At 41.4% G+C, this 25,657-nt stretch overlaps 2 protein-coding genes across 7 annotated transcripts in view; one reads left to right on the forward strand and one right to left on the reverse strand.

Moving 5' to 3' along the window:
- Nucleotides 1-7,162: 7,162 nt before the first annotated feature.
- On the forward strand, nt 7,163-17,525 carry Kctd6 (potassium channel tetramerization domain containing 6). Of its 6 annotated transcripts, none has more exons than XM_071619169.1 (4): nt 7,573-9,795; nt 10,864-11,131; nt 14,406-14,475; nt 16,099-17,525. In XM_071619169.1, exons 3-4 carry the CDS (start codon nt 14,449-14,451, stop codon nt 16,783-16,785), a joined length of 714 nt encoding a protein of 237 aa, XP_071475270.1. In that variant the 5' UTR covers nt 7,573-9,795; nt 10,864-11,131; nt 14,406-14,448; the 3' UTR covers nt 16,786-17,525. The 6 variants fall into 6 exon arrangements, with proteins under 6 accessions (XP_027807131.1, XP_071475270.1, XP_071475275.1 ...); XM_071619174.1 differs by lacking the exon at nt 10,864-11,131 and having other exon boundaries at nt 7,573-8,318; nt 9,764-9,795; XM_027951330.2 differs by lacking the exons at nt 7,573-9,795; nt 10,864-11,131 and adding an exon at nt 7,163-7,253.
- Nucleotides 17,526-19,775: 2,250 nt separating this feature from the next.
- Nucleotides 19,776-25,657, reverse strand: part of Acox2 (acyl-CoA oxidase 2) — a 28,335-nt gene continuing 22,453 nt past the window's right edge. The window contains exons 13-14 of the mRNA XM_027951315.3: nt 23,637-23,769; nt 19,776-19,920 (exon numbers count right to left, since the gene is read on the reverse strand). Coding sequence (XP_027807116.2) covers nt 19,858-19,920; nt 23,637-23,769 — 196 coding nt within the window. The 3' untranslated portion in view covers nt 19,776-19,857. The remainder of the gene's footprint in view (nt 19,921-23,636; nt 23,770-25,657) is intronic.

Here is a 25,657-nt window from a genome sequence, read left to right on the forward strand (position 1 = left end):
ACCATTTCAAACCAGAATGAGTTTTGTGCTCAGTGGGGGCAAGCATGGGCTGAATTGGGAGCCTAGAGAGGGGGTGAGTAGGGTTAGGGGGTGGGGGTGGATGCCAGGATCCATCTCTCCCCTCCCTTCCCCTCGGCTACCATTGTGCTGGGTGGATTCACCTACTTGGGGGTGATGGTTCCTAATGGGTTACCAGATGAAATGCAAGACACTTGTATTTATTTATTTTTGGTACGAGGGATGGAACCCAGGGGTGCTTAACCACGGAGTCACATCCCCAGCCCCTTTTTACATTTTATTTAGAGACAAGGTCTTGCTAAGTTGCTGAGGCTGGTCTTTAACCTGCCATCCTCCTGCCTCAGCCTCCCAAGCTGCTGAGATATAGACGTGCACCACTGTGCCCAGCTAGATGCTTGCACTTAGTACAATATTTGGGACATACCTATCTGAGAGCATTATTCGTTGTTTAACTGAACTCCACATTTAATTGAGCATCCTGTCTTCGTTTGCTAAATCTGGCAGCTACAGCTGCGGATGAATGAACCCGAGTTAGCTGAGTGAACAAGGGAAGGGCGTGTCTGCAGAGAGAACAGCATGTTCCAAGACCTGGAGGTGGGAGGGGTCCCAGAGTTCATCTCAGGAACTGAACCTTGTCCCTTTGGCTTGAATGTGGAGTGCCAGGGGGAAGGGAGGTGGTGGAGAAGAGGCACCAAACTGTCATGTAGTTGTTGAGTGTTGCCGGGTGCAATAACACACGCCTGTAATCCCAGCAACTCAGGAGGCTGAAGCAGGAGGATCATGAGTTCAAACCAGCCCCAGCAATTTAGCCAGGCCCTGTGCAACTTAGCAAGACCCTATCTCTTATTAAAATGTAAAATAAAATATTTACAAAAGGGCTGGGGATGTGGCTCAGTGTTTAAGCACCTCTGGGTTCAATCCCCAGTATCAAAAATAATAATAATAAGAAAAAAATAGTTGTTGAGCATGTGATAACTGTCAAGCACTGTGGAATTCTGTTCTTACTGCAGGGTGCTGTTCCAAGCCATAGATGCAGCCTATGCCTTCAGGGAGCTCACAGTGCCACTGAGAGGCAAGGAGGTAGAGAGAGGGAAGGGCAGACCCTGTATAAGTTATAGCTGGGGGACCTCAGCCTCTCTGGGAGGTTGGCAAAGACCTCCTTGAGGAGGTGACCATATGCTGAAGAAAGAACAAAGAGACAGGCATCTAAGAGCTGGTGGAAGAGAATTCTAGGCCCAGGGAATGGAATAATGGAAGGCCCTGAAATGAGAGAGAGAGAGAGAGAGAGAGAGAGAGAGGAGAGAGAGAGAGAGAGAATGAATATGAACGAGCCCTAGAAAGAGGTGAGAGGGTGGGGGAGGAGGCTGGACAATTGGGCCGAGCAGAGCACACACACCACAGCGAGTTTGAATTTGATCCTGAATGATCCTGAAGGTAAGGGGAGCCACTGCAGGGGTGTAAGGCGGGCAGGGTGACACAACCCAATTTGTGTTCTTGAAGGTGACTCAGGCTGGAGAGAGGAAGACGGACGGGAGGCGTGGGGGGGCAGAGAGAATGAGGAAGACCAGTGAGGGAGCTAATGCAGATGTCCAGAATGGACGCCTTGGTGGCTTGGCCCGGCGCAGTGGTGGTGGAGATACAGAGGGGGAAGGAGAAACGGATCCAGGCTGCGCTGAGGGGGAAGGCTTGGCAGGCTGGGTGCTCTGGCACTGGGAAGTGAGGGGGAGGCAGGAGCAGGCATGACTCAAAACTTCTGGTTTGGGCAGATGGAAGGACGGTGGCACCATTTGCTGAGCTGAGCTGAAGACTTGGGAGTTTCGGGGGTGGTGGAAGAGAGTTGTGGTTTGCGTATGTGATGGAAGAGGAGGCCGGTGGTGGACCATGGACTGTGAGGGAGGAGGAAGACATGTGGAACAGGTGGAGCTGGGTTCCAACCTCCCCTCCCACACGGCTGTGTGGCCTTGACCAATGACTTCACCTCTCCTTGCTTAGTTTTCTCATCTGTACCATAGGATGGAGAGGCTAATCTGCCCACAGAGTTGTGGCAAGGGTGTATGATGGCAGCCTCTAAAATAAGTCCTGGTGACCTCGGCCCCCCAGTGTTCATGCCATCCCACACTAGGAGGGCTGGTGTGCAACACCAACATGATTCGGGTATGGCACTTTCGAGGCTGAGTTATAAATAAGACATGGTGGCTTCTGTCTTTTTCTCACTTAGATCACTTGCTCTGGGGATGTCAGCTGCCATTTGTCAGGGGAGGCTCATGTGACAAAGAAATAATGCCTTCTGCTAGAAGCCACATGAGTGATATTGGAAGCCAGTTCTCTAGGTGGCTGATGATGGTAGCCCCTGGTAACAGGTGGATTGCAAGCTCTCGACAGACCGCTGCTTCCAAATTCTTGACCCACAGAAACTGAGATGATAAATGTCTTTGGTTGTAAACTTCTACATTTGGGGATTGACAGGAGTAAACATCAAGGATGAATAAACAACATGAATCAGCAAAAGGACTTGTTTTGGACTTGTTTTGGACTTTGCAGTGACTAAGTGACTTTTTAGTTGTAAACATGTTTTGGTTATAGGATGACTAGATAGTATGCCCATGTTAGATAAGTTGATGATGTAACTAGGTAGTGTGCTTATGTTAGATAAGTTAGACATAAACAAGTTTGTTGTAAACATATAGAGTATATAAGCGCGAGGGAAACTCCATGTATTTGCTCACAACTAACTCTCGTCGCCTGAGAGTAAGATCGTGCAGTTGTGTGCCAGCCACCTCGTGTATTGCTTTGTGTGGTGTGCGAATAAACCAGCATTTCAAAAGGCAATCGAGTTCGTGCTTGGTGTTCGCGTACGTCGCGGTCCGGGGTCCAGTGCAGATATCCGGAAGGGAACTCCTGGTAACCAGACAAGGCTGAGAAGCTGCTCGTGACAGGGATGATGTGTTACAGGCAATAGGTAACTGACACAGAGAGTGAAAGCACTTAGCCCAGGGCTTGGCACATGTTTGAGGCCGTAGAATATTCAGGATCTGCAGCTCTGGAGTTTAGGCGACAGGGCTGGGCTGGAGATACGGGACTGGGAACCTTTGGCTTAGTGGTAGTAATGGAATCCATGGAGGTGACTGAGCCAGTGCATCAGGAAACAGCAGACAAAGAGGAGAGGATGGTCTTAAACACAAACCCGGACATAGCTGGGCCTGGTGCCCACGTCTATAATCACAGTGACTTGAGAAACTGAGGTGGGAGGATTACAAATTTGAGGCCAGAGCAGGTAACTTAGTAAGACTCTGTCTCAATATTTTAAAACAGAGCTGGAGATAGAGCTCAGTGGTAGAGTGCCCCTGGGTTCAATCCCCAGTACTTGGGGCAGGGGCATTAGCGGGGAGGAAAGAAAGAAAGAAAGAAATTTGGGCATAAAAGCCAAGCACAGATAGCATACACTCCTGTAATCCCAGCTGCTTGGGAGGCTGAGGCAGGAGAATATCAAGTTCAAAGCCAGCCTCCACAGTTTAGTGGGGCCTTAAGCAACTCAGTGAGACCCTGTCTGTAAATAAAAAATGTTGCTCAGTGGTTAGTGCCCTAGGTTCAATCCCTGGTACCGAAATAATAAATAAATAAATAAATGGAATTATCAAATGGAACCCAGGATCATATTGAAGAAACTATATGTCACAAATGTATCCCAGGAATGAATGAATGGTTTCATAAAATCCATGATAATAATTTGTTTTATTAGGGGGAAAATTTTACATTTGATGAAATTCAGCACTCATTCATAGTAAAGCAGAATAATGTTTCCTTACACTAAAAAAAGGTTTATCAAAATCTATGACAAACACTATTGTTAATGGTGGCACATTAGAAGCAGTGGAGAACTACTATCATTACTGCTATACTGTGTAAGGGAATTTAGCACAGAAAAAACAAGGAAAAGGAAATAAAATAAAGCCAGGACAGGAGATGCAAACTATCTTTACTTGCAGACTCTATGATGTTGAGGATGACAATCATGATTTTTGGGTATTGGGGATTAAACTTAGGGGCACTCAACCCATGAGCCACATCCCCAGCCCTATTTTGAATTTTATTTAGAGACAGAGTCTCACTGAGTTGCTTAGCACCTCAATTTTGCTGAGGCTGGCTTTGAACTCGAATTCCCCCTGCCTCAGCCTCCCTAGTCGTTGGGATTACAGGTGCGTGCCACCGCACCAGGCTCTATGATTAGTCACACAGAAAATTCAAGAGAACTTACAGACTTATTAGAACAAAAAAAGTTCATTACGTTTGTTGAATAAAAAATGATTTAACAACCAATTTTATCTCAATATCCATAAGCAAATGATGAAATATAAATATATATGATAATATAATTTATAATAACTATCAAGCCTTTAAGGAATTGATCAGACAAAACAAAACCAAACCACTGACAAAGTTAATCCTCAGCAGTCTTTATTTCGAGGAAACAAAAGACCTGAAAGAGTAGATGACTTTTTCAAGGACACCGTTAAACTGGAAGCAATTTTGAATTTTCAGTGGCACTGAATCCTAGAGATCTGTCTTGGGTAATTTCTGTTTTGTCCTCTTGTAAAAAATAAAACTCATTGTTGGGCTGTGAGTATAGCTTAGTGGTAGAGTAGGTATTGCTTGAAAAACCTTGGGTTCTATCTTCAGCACCACAAAAACAAACACAATGGTACAGTTTAGATGTGAGGTATCCCCCAAAAACTCATGTATGAGACAGTGCAAGAACGTTCAGATGTGAAATGATTGGGTCATGAGAGCCTTAACCCACTCAGCAAATTAATCCCTTGATGGAGATTAACCAAGTGGTAACTGAAGGCAGGTAGGGGGTGGCTGGAGAAGGTGCAATATCATATATCTGGGGCAATATCATATAACTGGGAAAAGCATTGGGGGGTATACTTGTGGGGGATATATTTTGTATCTGTCAAGTAGAGTCTCTCTTTCTGCTTTCTGGAGCCATTCTCCCAGCTGCTTTCCTCCACCATACCCTTCCGCCATGTTCTGCCTCACCTCCAGCCCCAAGGAACGGAACCAGCTGTCTTTGGACAGACCTCTGAAACCATGAGCTCCAGGTAAACTTTTCCTCCTCTAAAACTGTCTTGCCAGGGCTTTTAGTCACAGCACTGAAAAAGCTGACTAAAACACACCCCTACCACCAAACTCATTGTATTTTTCTGATTATAAATTCAATATCCATATAAAAGTCTAGACAATAAGTAAAATTAAGAAGAACACTAAGAAGTAATAAGTCTTGGGCTGGGTATATAGCTCAGTTGATAAGAGTGCTTCTCTCACATGCACATGGGCCCTGGGTTCAAACCCCAGCACCACATAAATAAATAAATAAATAGAAGTAATAAGTCTCTAACATTTACATTTTATTACCTGCAACACTAAGACTAATGGTGGAGTGTTTTTCCTTTGAAATAACTGTCTATGTATATTTATTTATTTATTATTTATTTATTTTGAGAATTGAATCCAGGGGTGCTTTACCACTGAGCTGCAACCCTAGCCCTTTTTATTTTGAGGCAGGGTTTCAGAAAGTTGCTTAGGGCCTAGCTAAATTGCTGAGGGTGCTTTTGAATTGGTGATCTTCCTGCCTCAGCTTCCCACGTGGCTGGGATTACAGGTGTCTTTCATGGTGCCCAGCATACATATGTTTTTAAAAACAAAATTAGGATTATACCATGTATACTATTTTGTGTACTTATTATTTTCACAAACACTTCCCTGTATCCTCACCTAGTTTTTGTGAATATGTTAATGTACTCAGTGAGTTGATGAAGTATGTTATTTACTTAGCCTATCCATTGGAGTGTGTGGAGAAAATCCAAATATCAGATATGACTGTGATGATCATATTTATTAAGAATTCAACTTTGAGCTGGGCAGGGTGGTGCACTCCTGTAATCTCAGCTGCTCAGAAGGCTGAGGCAGGATGATTGCAAGTTCAAAACCAGCCTTAGTGACTTAGGGAGGCCCTAAGCAACTTAGTGAGATCCTGTCTTTAAACAAATAGGCCTGGGATGTGACTCAGTGCAGTGAGTTTAATCTAGGTTCAATCTCTGGTACCAAAAAAAAAGAAAAAAGTTCAACTTTGAGAAGCACCTCTCGCCCGTGCAGACATGAAATCCAGCTGAGGCAAGTGGTTCTCCTGGAGAAGGGAAATGGGCAAAATCAATGTCAAATAACTGGGAAAAGCATTTGGAAGGAGACCAATTAGCTTTAAGGCTTTAGGTATTCTGCACCTTGACCTTTTGGCGTGGCAACCACCACCAACCTCAACTAGGGCAGAGCTTCTAGCCTCCAAGTCTTTGCACGACGTCACTTAGGCTGTTGCAGTTGGCTCTGTCCTCTCCATCTGGCTGCCCCTGGCTGCTCTACCCACCGGGCCGGATAGGTGGCCCCAGGGGGTTCCTTAAAGTCCTTTTTATAGGGCGTGCTTCCTAACACAGGACAAGGCCAGGAGGGGCTCTGGTCAAATGCCGGGAATTCAGGTCTTCCTTGCCTACAGCGTCTGAAGCAGGGGTCCCCTTCCCTTATTTCCACCTAAGTCTTCTAATTATGCCCCTCTCAACACTTATCATATTTTGTCAACTAGCTGTTTCCTTGAGTCTTGGAGCCCGCCGCGATTTTGGTGGCCGCTGTACTCCCCAGGCTTGGCACGTAGTGGGTAGGGTCCATACAAGTTTGTGAAATGAATGAGGAGAAACACCTGTGGAGACACCAGCGCAGAGCACACAGCGAAGAGAGGGCACAGACTTTGTGCGCACTGGAGTGGGAGGACCCGGGACTGCAGCCGGAGGCGGGGAGCGGGGACGTATCCTGGGCGGGGCTTAGATAGCCGGGGCGGAGCCTTGGGGCGGGACTGGCGCTTTGGGGCGGGGCTTCGGAGCTGCGGTACAGCCCGCCTGACCGCTCAACTCAGGCTGCGCTTGCTGAATTCCCCCGACTGCGGGGCTCTCTGGCTTCCGTGGCTTCCCGCCCGCGCCGCCTTTAGGGGGCGCCCGCGCTCGTGGCGCCGTAGCTCTGCTGGGAAGGCGCCGCCCGCGCTGGGCAGCTGGAGCCGCAACTCTGGGCGCCGGCTCAGTCGTCCCTTCTGCCGCCGCCGCCACCGCCTCCGGGCGCGGGCTCGCTCGTCCCCGCGCTCGCGCCCTCCGGCCGCCGGCATCTCCCGGCCGGGCCGCCGCCGCTGTCGCGCAGTGAGTGGGGCGGGCGCAGGGCTTACGGGGCCCGGGCACAGGAGGGCCGGGGATGAGGAGAAGCCGGCGCCCGGTGGCTAGGGGAGCGGAGCTGAGAGGATTGGGCAGGGACGCCTGGAGCCGGGAGGTGGCGGACCGCGCTGAGGGGACCGCGGGGGAGCTCGGGCCGCGCGTCCCGGGGCTGGCACGAGCCTGCGGCGAGGCTGCCCTCGGCCGGGCCTGGGCGGGGATTCCGGGGCCCGCCCGGCAGGGACGCGCGGCCCCGCGGGCCGAGGTTCGGGGCTCCGGTGCGCGCCCCTCGCCCGGGCGGGGAGCATCGCCCGCTCCGCGCCGGGGCCGCGTCGGGCTGCGGGCTTGGCTCCCGGGGCGACGGCGAATCGGGGGCCCAGACGGGACCCCCTCTGGGTTTGCTCCGAAACGCTGTGTTTTGGGGGGTGGCGCTTATTAGCTAGCGCTTGCCCTAGTTTAAAGCGTGAGGAAGGAGGAGGCTTCTGAGCCCTGCCTTTGGGATTTTCTGGTCTGAAGAGACACACCGATTGCAGCCGAGTTCGTGACTCAGATGCTCAGATTTGTGGAGGTCGTGGCATTTCTCGTGCTTGATGTCAGAGGGGATCCGTGACCGTGGTCGTGGGGAGCCCCTGCAGCACCTGCTGGGCTGACGGTGCCGTGGAGGCTGTGTCTGGGGGTGGGACCGGGAAATGAAACGTGACAGAGATCCTGTTTGGATATTCTGCTGAAGTTATCAGGTTTCTTGGGTTCGAGTATACCAGTTCTAGAACAAGTTGATAAATCCAGTTTTGAGACTTTGTGAGAGAAGAGATTTGGGTGGCAGATAGATTTGGGATCACCCCAAAGGCTAAGAATGTGTTTGGGGTAGCCCAAGTATCTTAATCTTTCCCATATCTTCCTGGCATGTTCATTTTCTTCGCTGCCACAAATGCCCTAGCACGAGAAGGATCCTGGAATAAGAAGCTGAGCTAGCACAGGCCCGAGCCCCAGATTGAGAGGTTTTCAAGTGAACAAACGTGTAGCTAGGAAAAGAATATTTTTATGAGCAGATTGTTGGTAAGTTGAGAGAACTTGCTCTTTAATTGAACACCATCAGTCAATATGGGGTACTTGATTTTTTTTTTTTATTTGTAGTGTCAAGTATCAAGGATCGTGTGGTCAAGATAGTCATAGATGCCATTGCTAAATTTTGTGATTCAAATAGTTATAAATCATATTTTAACCAAAGCATTTACTACATAAAGGAGTCCCAGGTGAATCCTGTGAATCCCTCCTGTGTCTTGGATTTTGATATTTGAGGGCTATTTAAAATGAAATTCACATATTTATTTGCATTTGGCTTTACCTGGGAGATAATCCTGAGTCATGCTTTAGAGAAGTTCCTTCTCAGATCAGACATTCAGATATCTGTGCTTTGTAAACACTGGACTCTGCCCTTTACCTGTAGCGGACCTGTCTGGAACTCTGGGGAAATGTGGTCTTAAGGACATTGGAAGCACATTGAGGCCATCACCACTTTTTTGCCCTCTCTGCATGCCTATGCTCTAAATTACTTGTGTTCACATTCTCAAGTTTCTTTACCATAGAAATTTTGTTTACGCTACTGCCACAAGTATTTTCACATTGGTATAATACTTGTTTTATATTCATGATCTTGTTTATTTTCTCCATTTCCCCAAAGAAGAAGCTGGGCATATGGGTGGTTTACTCAGGGTCTCATAATAATGAAGCAGTTGGAATTCTGGTCCTTCCCCTCTGGTAGTCAGTTCTCTTTCCTTTGCACTGCCTGCATGTGACTTCAGAACCCTACTCCTGGACTATTGCACTATAGGCCAGTTTTTACTTTCTTTCTTTTTTTTTTAAATTTATTTTTTAGTTTTCGGCGGACACAACATCTTTGTTTGTATGTGATGCTGAGGATCGAACCCGGGCCGCGCTACTGCTTGAGCCACATCCCCAGCCCAGTTTTTACTTTCATGTAGGGTTTAAATGGTCTAATTACTTTTGGGAGAAGTGATATTATCTTATTTTATCTCATGGAAACTGAGGATAAGAGGAATTTTATGATTTTGTGACTCTTTGACAGTTCTTTAGCAATCAGTCGCTTTTTAACCTAGAGCTCTCTCTTCTAGACCACATGGTTGAGAGAGGAGAAAAAATAATTACTTAAGATCCAGGTTAGGTTATTATCCAGGGCTGGGGCGGTGGCTCAGTGGTAGAGTGCTTACCTAGCATTTGTGAGGCACTAGGTTCGATTCTCAGCACCACATATAAATAAATGAATAAAATAAAGGTCAACCAACAACTAATATATATATATGAAAAGATCCATTTCTGCATTGGTTGAGTTAGGGCTAATCTAACACCATAATCGCATTATCCTTGTATGTCTGGCTACTTGTGCTGGCTTGTATGTGGATGTTAACCCAAAAGACTCCTTTAGATGTCGCTGAACTAGTTACTATAAAAAGTATTTCACTTTCAAACTCCCACGTTTCAAGAACAGAAACTCAGTACAAAGGCAATTTTGAAGGTAAGTATAGATGGAGAGACTTTATTGAGTCCTGCCTTCGGAATGCCAGACACAAAGGTTTCAGTAGAAAAGCAATTTAAAGGGCTACCTGGAAACTCTGGGAAGGTAGTAGTTAGAGATTTTTCTTATTACTTGTTCAAATTTGGAGGTTTATATTGCAGTGTATAGAGTAATATATAGGAGTAGGACTTTTGGCCCTGCGGGATTCTTAGTCTGTAGCAGAAAAGATCAACCCAGAATTTTGGGTTAAATTTAGTTCATTATAACTCATAAGCCTATAAATGCAGTTTTATTGTGGTAAGGAAGGTGGCATTTAGGGGTTAGTTTTTTTTTTTTTTTTTAAAGTTGTATATGGACACAATATCTTTATTTTGTTTATTTAGTTTTTTTATGTGTGCTGGAAATTGAACCCAGTGCTTCACACATGCTGGGCAAGCCCTCTACCCCTGAGCCACAACCCCAGCCCGTGTTAGGTTATTTTTTAAGCTAATAACTTATTATTGGATTGTGTGTTCTCCAGATTTTCTACCTTGAAAAATCTGTAATTTCTTTTTAAAAAATATTTTAGTTGTAGAAGGACATAATACCTTTATTTTTATTTATTTATCTTTATGTGGTGCTGAGGATTGAACCCAACGCCTCCTGAATGCTAGGCAAGCACTCTACCACTGAGCTACAACCCCAGCCCTCTGATTTCTTTTAAACTTTTGAAAGTTCTTCAGTATGTTTTCCTTAACTGAACTACTTGCAAACATTACACTGTCTAACCTTTTAAGAATAAACATAGGCAAATTTTTGGTGATGATTTATAGACTTTGGGACAAGAATTTATTTTCATCAAAGGTCAGATCTTTTCAGATGAACTGTTTTTTCCAGGTCAGGAAGTGTTGTGTTTTGAATTTTATAATTGTGCTTGGTTGCTTTCACTGTCTTTTAAAACAATCTTTAGTAAGGAAAATCACCATAAAGAGAAATTATTTGTTGTTGTTGTTGTTACCCTTAGAATATCCGTTCCTCACAAATTATCTGACATATAAGATTTTTCTTTACCTTCATCAAATGAAACAGGCCCATTTGATGCCCATTTCAAGGTCTTTCTTCTACTGCCTGTCTTGTGGTCACTTCTCATTAATCCTCCAGGGAAGACTGTGCAGAAGAGAGAAAAGATGAAAAGCAAATGAATCATTTTCTAATTGTTAGCAGCTCTGGAAAATGATTTGGTAGAAGAGATTGAAGCTATTCTGGAAATTCTTTTGGATTTTGTTTTATGTCATCCATCTGCATTGCCTCTGATATGTTCTGAATAATAGCCATTAATTCAGAATCCAACTATTGGGTAAGCAGTAATCTTCCTGGCCTTTTTTTTTTTTTTTTTTGGTTTCTTGCTTTATCAGAGCATCTCTACTTAGGACATTTAGAAACAAGGAGTAGAGGTAAAATTTAATATTTTTTCCCCTTTGAACTCTTTAATGAGCAATTTGATTTTTTTTAGAATTTAGTTATTGTTATTGGAAGTGACTAACCATGCCTGTGCTTCAGTTTGTTTTGATGAATCTTATACACAAGTATAGGAAGACTTTTGGATGCTTTTTAAGAAACATGGGCTTATGTAGATTTCCATAATTGCTTTCCTAAATTATTAAGTTTGAAGTTTCTTTACATCTTTGTATAGATTCTGGGCTTTTGCTGTGGAACAGATTTATGGGTATCATCAAATTTTCTTTTATGACTGCTCAAGAAATTACCCTGTTTTGATTTAGAAGTAAAAAAGAAAAAAGAAGGAAAGAACTAGAAATAGACCTTGCCTAACAGTATAACATCAGTGTCTATTGGTATTCCATTTCTCATTTAACAATTAGGATATTGATGGATTGGATTCTTTATGTCACTTAAGTTCTTTATGTCACTTCATTTCTCATTTAACAATTAGGATACTTAACAATTAGGATTGGAGTTCTTTATGTCACTTATTCACACTAGTGAGTAGGTTTCTGCCTTTTTTTAAAAAAAAAAATTTTTTAGTTGTAAATGTGACTTTAATATTATTTATTTATATACGGTGCTGAGGATTGAACCTAGGGCCTCAGACATGCTAGGCAAGTGCTCTACCACTGAGCCACAACTCCAGCCCCAGGTTTCTGCCTTTTTAAAACTTAGATTCAGAGGAATTTTTACAGACCCTTTATGACTGGTTAGGCTGAGTTATGTACAATTGTAAATAAATCCCTAGTAGGTGGATAGGTTTAATAGGTAGTTATAGAGAGTCTAAAATTAATCTTTTTCAATTTCTTGGTTTTGGGGATTCTCTTTTTTCAATTTCTGTTCAAGGAGGGTATTTATGGAAAGATCTAGACAAGGGGCCAGAAAACCCAATACTTATTCAGTTACTTCCCAGCTGTGGGCCTTGAACAAGCCACTTAATCTACTTGGTTTCTCTATTTTGCATCTCTAAAATGGGGGCAGTAATCTGTGCTTGGATTATTATATCAGCAGTGTTGGGGGGTGGGAAGATGTACAAATCATTGTCTATTTAAATTGCTTCTTCTTTCTGGAATCCCTTCTCAGGTTGTGCAAATTTTCTTTGTTCCACTGAGTGAGCTCTTTCTTTATTTTCTGATTTGGAATCTTGGACTTTCCTCCTGCAGGCTCTGCCAGTCCATCTCTGTAGCACTTTGGAATTCTGTACTTCAGTTGCGTGTTGCCTTCTTTTGTAGATTGAAGGCTCCATGAGAGCAAGGGTTGCCCTTTTCCTGTTTCTGTATATCTATATTTGCACATATGCTCCCTCCCCCTAGTTGATTCAAAATAAATGTTGGTTGAATGATCAATTATTGAGGTATTAGGAAATAATACTTTGAGTGACAGGGAATGCCAAAGATGAGCAGAACTTACCAGAACTTCCTTAGGACTGGCCTTTTCAGTTGCACAGTTACTGATTTGTTATCAGTATCAGCATGAGATGCTGGCAAGACAAGTTGGTAAAGTTCACTTCTTGGTTCTGTTTACTTCAGACACCATTTATGAAGCAAGTCAGAGGAATACAGATTTGTCACAGCAGCCCTGAATTTGACATTTGTTCCATTTCTCACTCAGTAGCATGACTGTATCCAACTGCTGAGTGTAAAGAGTAAAAGCTGCACATCCTCTGGTCTACATTTTAGCTTGTTTGCTTTGAAGAATTTGCAAGGTGGAGAAATAGATGCTTCAGGCTCTGATTTCAGCCCATGCTGTGCTATGCAAATGTTCTCTACATGCCTGAGTGACCTTTTGAGAAAGAGCCTTTGTGATCTTTTGTAGCCAGAGCTTGTTCTGGGAATTGTGTGCCAGATTCCTCTAAAAGTGGGAAAAGTGGATCTGTTCAAAGACTGCATTAAAAAAAGCCGATGCTTTTCCTGGATGAATACGGAGAAGTCCGTGTTTCTTACCATCTCTTGCCAGCGCTTTTGAAATTTGCTCTACAGTTTGCTTTGCAGGTTGATTTGGGGAATGGAGTGTGTGAGAGGGAACTGACTAAGGCTGGGAAGTGTTTAAGTGCTCTTGAATTGTAGATAAAAATAAATTGAAACTGGCATCATTAGCATATGGGTGTTTATTAGTGTCCTAAGGCTGGCTCTCTAGGAGTGCTGGCTAACAACTCTGACCCCAATCAGAAAGGTTCTTTTTGTCCCAAGTAGTGCTCTACCAATTTGTCATTTAAATTGCTTTCTTTTTGTTTTGATTATTCATGAAGATAAATACCTCATTATTAAAAGTATAACTTGTTTATACAATAAATACTATTCTGATATATTTCTTTGGAAAGTGATACTTGTATCTTGGGAAATTTATTATGTTTAATGCGTTTACTGAGATGTTTAATTTATGCTGATGAATAGAATTTTCCTTTTTGTTTTCATACTGGGGATTGAACCCAGGGGCATTTTACCACTGAATTGAATCCCAGCTCTTTTTATTTTTTTATCCTGAGACCGGGGTCTGGCTAAATTGCTCAGAGTGACCTCAAACTTGGAATCTTCCTGCCTCAGCCTCTGGAGTTGCTAGAGCCACAGGCATGGCCACTGTGTCTGGCTTTCCTTTTTTACTCTCTCTCTCTCTCTCTCTCTCTGATACTGGGGATTGAACCTAGGGGTGCTGTTGACCACTGAGCTACATCCCCAGCCCTTTTAAAGTATTTTTGATTTTTGAGGCAGGGTCTTGCTCAATTGCCCAGGCTGGCCTCTAACTTTTGATCCTTCTGCCTTTCTCTTAAATGACCTTTCTGAGAAAGACCATCATAGGTTTGTACCAAGATAAGGTTGAATAGTTAACCATAATATTCTTTTATAGACATTCTAAAAACTGACTTTTAGAGAAGAGAGAGAATTTGAATGGCTGATTTACTTCTATGCTTCTCCTTTTACTCCAAGTATAGGATAGTTCTCTGTTCTGGACAGGCTCTCAAGATGCCCATAGAGCGTCCTGCCTGGTCTTTGCCCTGTAGTAGGCTCTAGTTGAACAAAGACAAGTAGTTTTTCTGGTGTTTGGCCTGCTCTGTTAGGTGAGAGAACCTTTTTTTTCTCTGTTTTCATAACTGCTTATTCTATCGTATGTCCTTTTTTCTCTTTCCAAAGTTTTCCTGGAAGCTGGGCTCCTGAAAACGCAGCACTGGAACAGATGGATAATGGAGACTGGGGCTATATGGTGAGTAGTTCTTGCAACTGCACTTTGAAGGCTGGAAAATTATTTTTGTACCTTTTTTCCCCCTTATGTAGCCTTAGATATAACATATCTTACAAGAATGCAAATTAGGAACTTGTGCAACTCCTTCCCCCTTCAATTTGTTTAGATGTATTTTTTTGGAGGGGGGTGTTGTTTTGTTTGGTGTTTTAATGGAAGCAGACTTAGTATGGACTCTTAAAGCAACTTTTAATAATCATTTATTTGAGAGAGACATCCCTTTTTGATCTTTAAAGTATGTTACTCTTAAACTTTATGGAGTGGTGATACTAAAGGATCTAGTAGGTGATGGAGTGGAGGACATTTTCTTGTGGCTAGGGAGATGACAGTTGAGAATGTGCCTCTTCCCCTTTTTGTGTGTTCCTGTGTCTCCCTCTTTTTCTCCTCCTCTGGTAATATTTCACTTTCCTAGTATCTGAACATTACCTGCATCTTTACTTTTTCTTAAATATGACTTCTAAAAGAAAGATATGTGTTATTTAAAGGGTTTTGTTTCTCACATTAAAGGTCAGATTGCAATATTAATGTTACAAATGTGAATACACTATCAAGTAATGAAATTTTAAAATTACTACTACTCTTCCAGTATGTGTTGGTTTAGTGGCTAGGTTGTGTTGACCCAGGTGTGTGTGTGTGTGTGTGTGTGTGTGTGTATGTGTGTGTATTTAAATATTCATTTTATTTTTAGTTATAGGTGGACACAATATCTTTATTTTTTAAAATTTGGTGCTGAGGATCGAACCCAGTGCCTCACGCATGCTAGGCAAGTGCTTTACCTCTGAGCCACAACCCCAGCCCACCCAGCAGTATATTTCAACTTAGTGTTTGACACTCTTTATTTCCATAAAAAAGTTATCAAGATTAGGTATGCACAAAGTTTTATTTTTAAAGTTGATTTTATGATTTGTTCTTTTTTGAGTGGGGAAACCTCAAAGAAATATTAAAAGTAGATATCTTTACATTATCAGATAATTTTATCTATCTTATGTTAAATTGAGCTAAGAAAACTGAAGATCTTTAAAAAAAAAAAAACAAACCTGAAAAAAAAAACGAGTGTATTTTAGTTTTTCTTTTGATTTCCTGTGACCCAAACACTTAGATACTGGTCCTGAAACTGTATGGCTCTGAAGTCATGCCCTTGATTATTAAGTCTTTGAAGAACTGAATGTATCCTTCTTTCTTCCCCTCATCCCTGCCCTCCACCAGGGATTGAACTGAGGGGACCTTTACCACTGAGCTCCATTCCAAGCCTTTTTACATTTTATTTTGAGACAGAGTCTCATGAAATTACTGGTGCTAACCTTGAACTTGGGATCCTCGTCTCAGCCTCCCAAGTCTCTGGGATCACAGGCATATGCTACTATGCCCGGTTCCTTCTTTCTTTTCTATTGAAGCAAATGTTAGATCCCTTAATCTGTGTGGGCTTGTCATTGAAAGTAAAGCCATTTGCATTATAGGTTTGTCAAATATGTTATAGTTTAAAGGAATTTTAGTACTAGCTTTGCTTGTTACTTTTAATTTTCTTAATTTGTCAAAGTTAGGATTTACAAAATTTCAGGTGACTGATTATCTTTTAAAAAATTTCAGATGACTGACCCAGTCACGTTAAATGTAGGTGGACACTTGTATACGACATCTCTCACCACATTGACGCGTTATCCAGATTCCATGCTTGGAGCTATGTTTGGGGGGGACTTCCCCACAGCTCGAGACCCTCAAGGCAATTACTTCATTGATCGAGATGGACCTCTTTTCCGATATGTCCTCAACTTCTTAAGAACTTCAGAATTGACCTTACCCCTGGATTTTAAGGAATTTGATCTGCTTCGGAAAGAAGCAGATTTTTACCAGATCGAGCCCTTGATTCAATGTCTCAACGACCCAAAGCCTTTGTATCCTATGGATACTTTTGAAGAGGTTGTGGAGCTCTCTAGTACCCGGAAGCTTTCTAAGTACTCCAATCCAGTGGCTGTTATCATAACTCAATTAACCATTACCACCAAGGTCCATTCCTTACTAGAAGGCATCTCGAATTATTTTACCAAGTGGAATAAGCACATGATGGACACCAGAGACTGCCAGGTTTCCTTTACTTTTGGACCCTGTGATTATCACCAGGAAGTTTCTCTGCGGGTCCACCTCATGGAATACATTACAAAACAAGGTTTCACGATCCGCAACACTCGCGTGCATCACATGAGTGAGCGGGCCAATGAGAACACAGTGGAGCACAACTGGACTTTCTGTAGACTAGCCCGGAAGACGGATGACTGATCCCCAGCGCTGGAGAAGAAGTTCCTGGAAACTGACTCTCCAGGAAATGGAAGAGACTTTTTTTTTTTTTTTAAATCACAATGTGGGCTTTTTTTTTTTTTTTTTTAATATTTGTATTTATTTGAAGGCATTGAGAACTGAGAAGGAAGTTTTATGCTTTCGCAGACTCTTCCATGTTTTGTTTCCTTTACCCTGAGTATGCATGTGCCTGTTCTGAGTCTCCAGATACCTTTTTTATAAAAAGAAGTCTGAAAATCATTATGGTATATAATCTATCCTTAACAGAGCTTTTTTTTTTTTTTTTTATTACAGTGCTAAAATGATTTCTGATAAAATGGCCCCAAATAACTAGAAGGCTAAAAATACAGGAATGAAAAAAAAAGCAGAATACTCATGATGCCTTTGAAAAAAAATCAAATATCATGTAGGGTGACCTAGTTTCCAAACCAGTAAGCAGTATTATAATATTAAAGGAAAACTGTTCCAATCATTTAAAGGTACTTATTAAGTACTGCTTTTCACAGTTATGACAACTGTTACTTTCTATGCATATAAATCAAGCAACCAAATATCTGTAGCCATGGAAATATCTGACTAGAAATATTTATATTGGATTCTGAATACAAAATGTCCCTGTGGTAGAAATCTTACTTCTTATGCCTGGTGCAGTATAATTCCCAAGTGTTCTGTCTACCAGGAAAAACAAAAAAAACCTAATAAAAAATGAAATAAGAAAATTAGATCTGTATTTATTGGTTGTTGTTATTACTTAAAGGAGAAAAATCATATTCATTGTCTGAAGTATGCATTGTTTATGTCCTACTCTTTGAGAGGACTCAATGGAACCTTAGATTGTAGTTTATAAGAACTCTATTGTGTCATTGAAGCAGGGATGGATAGAATTTGTCTCAATGTCTAAAAGAGTGCATATTTGAATGGTGAACGTGCTGTTTGACAAAGTTTCCATTGGCACTTATATTAAAGATTACAGATTTTTCTTCAGTTGTCATAGTGCTGAATATGACTCATTATTTCAGTTTTGTCCTAAGCACGGGGACAAGAATGACTAGCTATTTTATCCTCATATATTGTGGTTACCCACAATTGCATGTTATTATCAAAGCTAAGTTTATTTCTAAAAAGAAGAAATAAACTGTTGTAAATGAAGAAGAATCTGGAATAGTTGGGGAAATGTATGTAATTTTGTTTATTTCATTGTAGTCTCTCCGGCCCCCTCCCCTGCCCCCCACTGGAGATTGAATCCAGGCCTCATGCATCCTCAAAGCTACATTCCCATCCCTTTTTATCTTACTTTGAAACAGGGTCCTGCCAAGTTGCCCAAGGTGGCCTTGAATTGGGATCCTGTTGCCTCAGCCTCCCAGGTAGCTGGGATTACAGGGATGTATCATGCCACTGGCCTGGCCTGGTTCTGGTCTTATTTTGCATTTGATTCTATTTCTTGAAAGTTACTCACAGGAAGGATTGTGTTAATTATAGTGAGACTTCCTGGTTTGCTAGCACACCTTATAAAAAAGGAAGGCATGTAACTTCTGCCCTGTTTTCTAAGGGAAGAGTGGAATTCTTGAGACTCTGTGCCTTGGAGCAGGCAGGTCACTCTTTTTCTCCTCCTCTCTGTGAGAATATTCCAAGATTCTCCCTCTGAAAAGATAAGAACATTTACTTTGCTAACTTTTCCCCATGTCTTCCTGAAAATTTATTTTAAGATTTGATAAATTACCAGAAACCTGTAATCAACCCATTTTTACCATCTTCAGACTAAGATTCCTTAATGTTGTTGACAGGTTGCTCTGGTTTTGGTAAATTGATGTACTAGTTCAAGGCTACCACTTTAGAAGATTGGCTCTCACTTCAAATTGATTGATGGTTGCCAAAAAAAAAAAAAAAAATCCCCAACTGGTTAGTTGATTACTGTTGGTTATTTCATAACTTGGATTTCCAACTTTGTAATAGTGGTCGAATGTATTTCTCATAGGCAGGGCTCTCCTGTTTTTAGAAAGAGATCAATATGAAGTAAAATGATTGTAATTAAAAATAGTTGGGGAAATAGGAATATACTAGTTGCTCTAGTTGCCCAACTTTCTGGAGATATTTGCTTTGGTAAATTTTCTCAGGTTTACTAATTATTAATAACTAAATGATTGTTTATATGAGTAAATTGGGAAAAGCAGCTGCTGAAATTTTTATTCAATTTCATTTGTTAGTTGATAATTTGAGTGTTTTATCAGTTGGATAATTGGAAATGGTATGAAAAAATGTCCCTTGATTATGTTCAGTTAATTTTAAACAATTGTGTCTGTTTCTATGAAGTTTTTGATCATTCTCACTGCAGAAGAGGTTGGTTTTTTTTTTTTTTTTTTTTTTTTTTGCTGTGCTGAGGATTGAACCCCAGGGCCTCTACAACTCATGGTAGGCAGGTGCTTTACCACTGAGCTACATTCTCAGCCCAGAAGAGTTGATTTTTAAAAGTTGATACTTCAGTGCATTCTTAGGGCTTTGTATTTTATTTAGGTTACACCAAGCATAGGCATTTCTGGAGGACAGTGTGTTGGAATGTTTGTGTCCTTTTAAACCTGAGGATAAATGCTAAGTGTAGCTCAGTAGTGGAGTACTTGCTTAACAAACATTCATGATGCCTTGGGTTTGATCCCCAGCCAAAAGAGAGAGAGAAAAAAAACTGATTTGGCTTTGCTATATCTGAAACAAAGATCTAGTACAAATGCTACAAGTGGATAATGGTCCCCCACCCCCCACCCCCGCTTTTTTTTCTTTTCTTTTTTTTTTTATTGTGGGAAATTTCAAATATCCAATGAACGGTAGAGAGAGTAGTGTAGTGAACACCAAAATACCTACCCAGTGACCAAATTTAATAGCTCTTCACGCCCCCTTTTTATAGACTATTTTGAAGTAAATCACAGATTATATCTCATAGATACTACTTCAGACTATGTCTAAAAGATGACTCACACACATATGTATATCAATTTTAATTTTGCCAATATATGCTATAGAACCATTGTAGTGCTGCTTGCTCCTTGATTACTGTTGGTTATTTCATAGCTTGGATCTCCAACTTTGTAATAGTGGTCGGATGTATTTTTCATAGGCAGGGTTCTCCTGTTTTTAGAAAGAAATGCATTATTAAGCCAAAATATTTCTGCCAGGATTAATGATTTTTTTTAACTTTCAAATTTAATGTTTAGCTTCAGAAAAGTAACATTCCATAAGATTCTTAATTTCTGTAATTATTTTTTAAATTCATTTTGTGTGAGCATATGGAGAAACATTTTTCCAAAGGGCACCCTTCCTTTCTCATTGCAGCTTTTAAATTGTGAATGCAGGTGGCCAATTTAAAAAAAAAAAAAAAGAAAGATAGAAAAAGAAAAGCTAAACCAAACAAAACAGCTTATCTTTGCTTTTGGAATTTAATACAAATAAAAGGCCTGACTCTTTGAGGCTCTTTGAAATTGAACATGAACCACAAAACAAGAAAACCAGAAAGCAGAATCAAGTAAGCAGTATTCTGTGTCTGAATAGGTTTTCCCATTGTTCTCTAATGCAATGTCTAGATTCTTTCCTTTATAGAGTTCTAGCCTCATCTTTTATAATATTTACTTGGTTTTGCCTATTTATGCGAAAACTTTTAAGCTCCAGGGTCTGTGATTCTTTTTTTTTTTTTAAAGAGAGAAAGAGAATTCTTTTTTTTTTTTTTTTTTAATATTTATTTTTTCAGTTCTCGGCGGACACAACATTCCTTGTTTGTATGTGGTGCTGAGGATCGAACCCGGGCCGCACGCATGCCAGGCAAGCGCGCTACCACTTGAGCCACATCCCCAGCCCCAAGGGTCTGTGATTCTTGTTCTCCACTGGTTTTTGTTTGTTTGTTTGTTTGTTTGTTTGTTTGTTTTTGGTGCTAGGGATTGAACTCAGGGGCACTTAACCACTGAATCCATCTCTAGCCCTTTTTATTTATTTTGAGACGGGGTCTTGCTAAATTGCTTAGGACCTCAATAAGTTGCTGAGGCTGGCTTTGAACTTGCAATCCTCCTGCCTGAGCCACTGGGATTATTGGCATGTGCTGGTGTACATACCTCCACTGTATTTTTAATACCTAGAAGTTTCTGGCACCATAGTATAAGCTCAATAGACACTTCCTGGATGCAGGAATGACTAAGTCAATAGATGTGTTTAACACCCCTAACTACTACTAGGGCAGATTTTTACAATATAACCATTGGGGGATAATAGGATTCATGATTTGAAATTGTCCCCAGTGGCTCCTTCACTCCTTGCCTCCATAGGGAATCTCTTAGATGTGAGTTCATGTAGAGAGGGGGAACTGTTTGTAGTTTTCTTTGGGGAAGCTGGATTGAAATAGCATCCAGGTTGGGCAGAAAATCAAAAAAGCAGAAATCATGGCTAGATTAAACCAAGAGAGAGCACACCATCTTGTCTAGGGAGAAAGCTCACCATAGCCTGCCCCAGACAGAAGAGACTCTTCTGTGATTTTAAGACATTCAATTCAGCACAGCACTTTACTTTCAGTAGAAAAGCCACTGAAATACACTCCCATTTGTACTTGTGTGTCTACATGGCATATTTCAACATAGCTGCTGTTTTAATTTATTTAAAATACTTGTAATGTGCCTTTTTTACTGTGCAAATGAGGGAAAATGTCTCTTTACTGCAGCTTCAAAATTATCTATATTAGGTCAGAAAAAATACACTTTAAAAGTTCTGGTGGTTTCTATAGGAACCAGAAATGTATTGTAAAATCATGTGGCAATATATTAGTGGTCAAGTGATTGTCATTTTGATTAACTGGAAACAAGGTCATTTGTAACCACACATTCCTAAATTGCTATGCATGAAAGAGTCATATTGCTGTTCCTGTCACCTTTTTAGCAAGGTAATGTATAGTAGGATATGAGAGTCTGCTGCATTTGTTTGCAGAGGGCTCCTTTATCTGTGTAGGTTATAAAGCCATGTTCATTTATCCCATAAATGTGGCGTGTCTACTCCATGACAGATTCTGGAGTTAGGCAGGGGAAGGCTCCACCCTTACTTGCCATCAGGCCGAAGAAAAGTGAATGGGATGAAGTGCATCCGTATTTTGCCATATCTGTTTAATGCCGTGGGTCAGTCATACCTCATTTAGAAAAGGCTGCTCTCATGTGGTATCCAGATTAAAGTCTTTAAAGGTGAAAAACAAGAACGCCCCCACCATTCTTCAGTGACCATGAGAAATCTGGAGAACTGGAATGTTTCCTGTTTTCAGTAAAACTGGACTGAGCTCTGCGTGTAAGCATTTCCTATCAGGTATACAGCAGGGCAGGTTCTTTGGAGCATCAAAGGGCATATGTATATCTTTGGACCATAAGAACTAGGCTGGGCTAGGCAGACTGCTTTATTTTTATGTCAGGATTTAAATGTTAGAAAGGAGAGATGACTATAAAAGAAACACTCTGGAAGTAGGCAAACTGTATTAAGTAAGCAGTAAATATATTTTCCTTCAGCAAATTGTTTGTATTTCCTTATAGATTTCAAAGAATGCCTTTCTGGGGATGGGGATTGACCGAACAGATTGGCCACCTGAGAGCTGTTCTGGGGGTAACTGGTTGTGTTATAACTTCAGAGGATCATGTTAAATTAAGCTATGAGGTATGACAGTACAAATTGTTAAGAGCAAGTCTAACACTGTGCCAAGTGTGAATGAAAGCCTGGGAACTGCCAATTTGATGAGATGTTAAGACACCTTTTTTTCTGAAATTGGACTGAAGAGATAGAAAAGCAAGTGTTACCATGTGAACAACATATTTGCATTATACATCTCTCTCTCTTTTTTTTTTCCTGGTACTTGGGATTGAACCCAGGTGTGCTCTACCACTTAGCTACATCTCAGCCCTTAAATAATTTTTTTTTTTTTTAAATTTTAAGACACAGTCTTACTAAGTTTGCCCAGGTTGGCCTTGAATTTGCAGTCCCCCTTCCTCAGCCTCAGAGTCTGGGGCTGATATAAGATCTGTGTACCTATAGACTTTTTGTTTTGACCATCTGTCAGGTTTGCTGTTAAACATTGGTTCCCCACATTCTTAACTACAGAGTTTATTTCCTTGTTCCAGTTAATGCATTCATTGACATTTGCAACTTATCCCAGTGAGGCTGGGCACAGTCTAGGACCCTCGCCTTAAATAGTTGGGATTTTATGAGTCCTCCCTCTCTTCTTGCTGTTAAACATGTAGAGTGTTCTGGTATTCTCTCCCAGGAGAGCTGGGGATCTTGTTGCCATAACCCTTGTAATTGTCATTTTTGTGGCTCTGCTGGCTACCATGGCTTTGAAGCAGCCTTCTATGCTCCTGAGATGCCAAGAAGAGGCATCTCTAGCAGGCAGTCAGGTCTGAGTGAGACACCCCCTCAAGCTTCCTGTCACCTCTGAATGCCTACTTTCATCTACAGAACACTGGGAGTTAAAAGACTGAATATAAGATGGTTAAGTCACCACTGTGATTTATCTTCTTATTTTTGTTACTTAAAAGCCAGTTTACCACTGTGTATATATGCTCTTGGGTATGTCAAGGCGTGATTTAGAGCTTCGGCTTCCCTCCTAATTCCCTTTACTAAGTTCTGAGCAGTGCATCTGCTGATTACAGTTCCTGCCAGGCCACACTCCTACTGCTGGTGTCTTTAATGTATTCTCTAAAAATATTTTAAACAGACATTCTGTATCAATCGATTTTCAACTTAATGGAAATCAATGAAAATGGGAAAACAGGTGTATTTACTGCTTGTTCTCTGCTCTCTTACATAATTTATAATGTGTTCCACTCGTCTACCTGAGCATTGCTTGGTGACTCCCGAGCCCACTGGAACAGACGTCCATAGACATTTCCATCATAACAGCCAAGTGCTGAATTCAAACACTGGTCGGTGAAGTCAAATGCATCAGTTAACAAGATAGCATCCTTCCTGAGACAGGAAACAAGACTGTGAGTATTTTGGATGTGCTTACAAATCTAATTAATCTAGAGTGACAGATAGCAACACCTAATTAGAACTTGCATCAGTATTCACTTTTTGAACAATTCAGCTTTTTTTTTTTTCATCAGTTATACATGCACAGTATAGAGTCAAAAGAGTTCTTTAAGGCTTGCTATTTAAAAAACAGCATATCCTGGTCTCTCTACTAGAGGCAGTTTCAAGAGGCTGATATTTTGGTGTTTTACTAAATACCTGGTTTGTATTGCTAGCAACTTTAAAATAATTTTTTTTATTTGTTCTTTTTAGTTATACATGACAGTAGAGTGTATTTTGATATATCACACATACATAGAGTATAACTTCCCATTCTTGTGGTTGGACATGATGTGGAGTTTCACTGGTCATGTGAACATAGGAAAGTTATGTCCGATTCATTCTACTGTCTTTCCTATTCCCATCCCCCCCCTCCCTGCTAGCAACTTCTTGATGGTTCAGGTGTGGATGTTATATGTTGACTTCCCATTACAGAAGATAAGGATTTACTTTGAGCATCTTTCTCTTCACCCCTTCCTCCCCTCCTCCCATACTCCCTTTCCTTGGCTTTCCTGCCTCCTAATAAAGTTGTAATTTTGGCCAGACCAAATTCAGTGTTGACATTCTGTTGACTGTATGGCATTCAAGCATTGGAGGTAGCTAGGTACTGTCCTTAATCTGTCTTGGATGATTCCTCATTGTTATGACCTCCCCACCCCCACCTATTTAATGTCTCTCATGCCCCTAGTGGTCTCATTTCCCTCCTTAGGCAGCTGAAATTCCATTGTTCATTATATTTACCCTCTCAAAAATAGATTCATCAGTTTTTCTTGCTTTGTCATATTAGTTTAGCAAAGCCCATCCCTTGTTATCTCCAGTTTTCCACCAACTTCCTGCCACCACTTTTGTAGTTACATATGGCTGCGAGAACCAGCCTAAGGGTTCAAGGGTTCAAGTGGGCCTGGTGGCTGTTTTGCAATCATATTACATTGTTCTAGTTCTTTCTCTTTTACTTCTTTGTTCTCATAATTGTCTTCCATCCTCAAATTTACGCTATTCACCTCCCCATCTTTCTTTCTTTTTTTTTTTTTTTTTTTTGGTACCAGGGATTGAACCCAGGGATGCTTAACCACTGAGCCTCATCCCCAGCCCTTTTTAAAATTTTGAGACAGGTCTCACTAAGTTGCTTAGGGCCTTGCTAAGTTGCTGAGGCTGGCTTTGAACTCACGATCCTTCTGCCTCCTAAACTGCTGGGATTACAGGTTTGCACCACTGTGCCTGCTCACTTCCCCATCTTTCTTACACGAATGACTTTGCATCTTATTTCACTGATATAGTGGAAGGAGTAAGAGACTTTCCACAGTTCCCACCCCTGCGTTTATACACAGTGCCCCCTGTCTTAGTGAAGGTACCTGTCCAGGATCCCAGCTCAGGCCAGTCAGTCCCTTCTGTGTACTAGCTGCCTTCTGCCCTTATCTACTGGAGAACGATATTCCAGAAATTCTCTTGCCTTACTCCTACAGTGTCAAAATTCCCCTTTCTGCTGGATCATTTCCATTAATATACAGCATGCTGTCATCTCTCTAATCTTAAAAAACAAGCTTTTGACTCAGTTTCCCTTTCTATCTTAACCCCATTTGTTGGCTCCCTATTATGACAGTACTTGCAAGTATTTTGTTGTCTCTGCTGGGTATATTATATCTCCAGTGTTCCTGTTCCTCCAGAGAGAACTGGATTCATTCATGTTCTCACCTCCACCACTCCACTGACAAGGTCACCTCTTAATATCTTTGTAGGGTCCTGAGACTCAGTATGTGGACCTCTCTCTTCATGTTGTCACTTC

Source organism: Marmota flaviventris, chromosome 1, assembly GCF_047511675.1.
Source record: "Marmota flaviventris isolate mMarFla1 chromosome 1, mMarFla1.hap1, whole genome shotgun sequence".
Classification (NCBI taxonomy): Eukaryota; Metazoa; Chordata; class Mammalia; order Rodentia; family Sciuridae; genus Marmota; species Marmota flaviventris.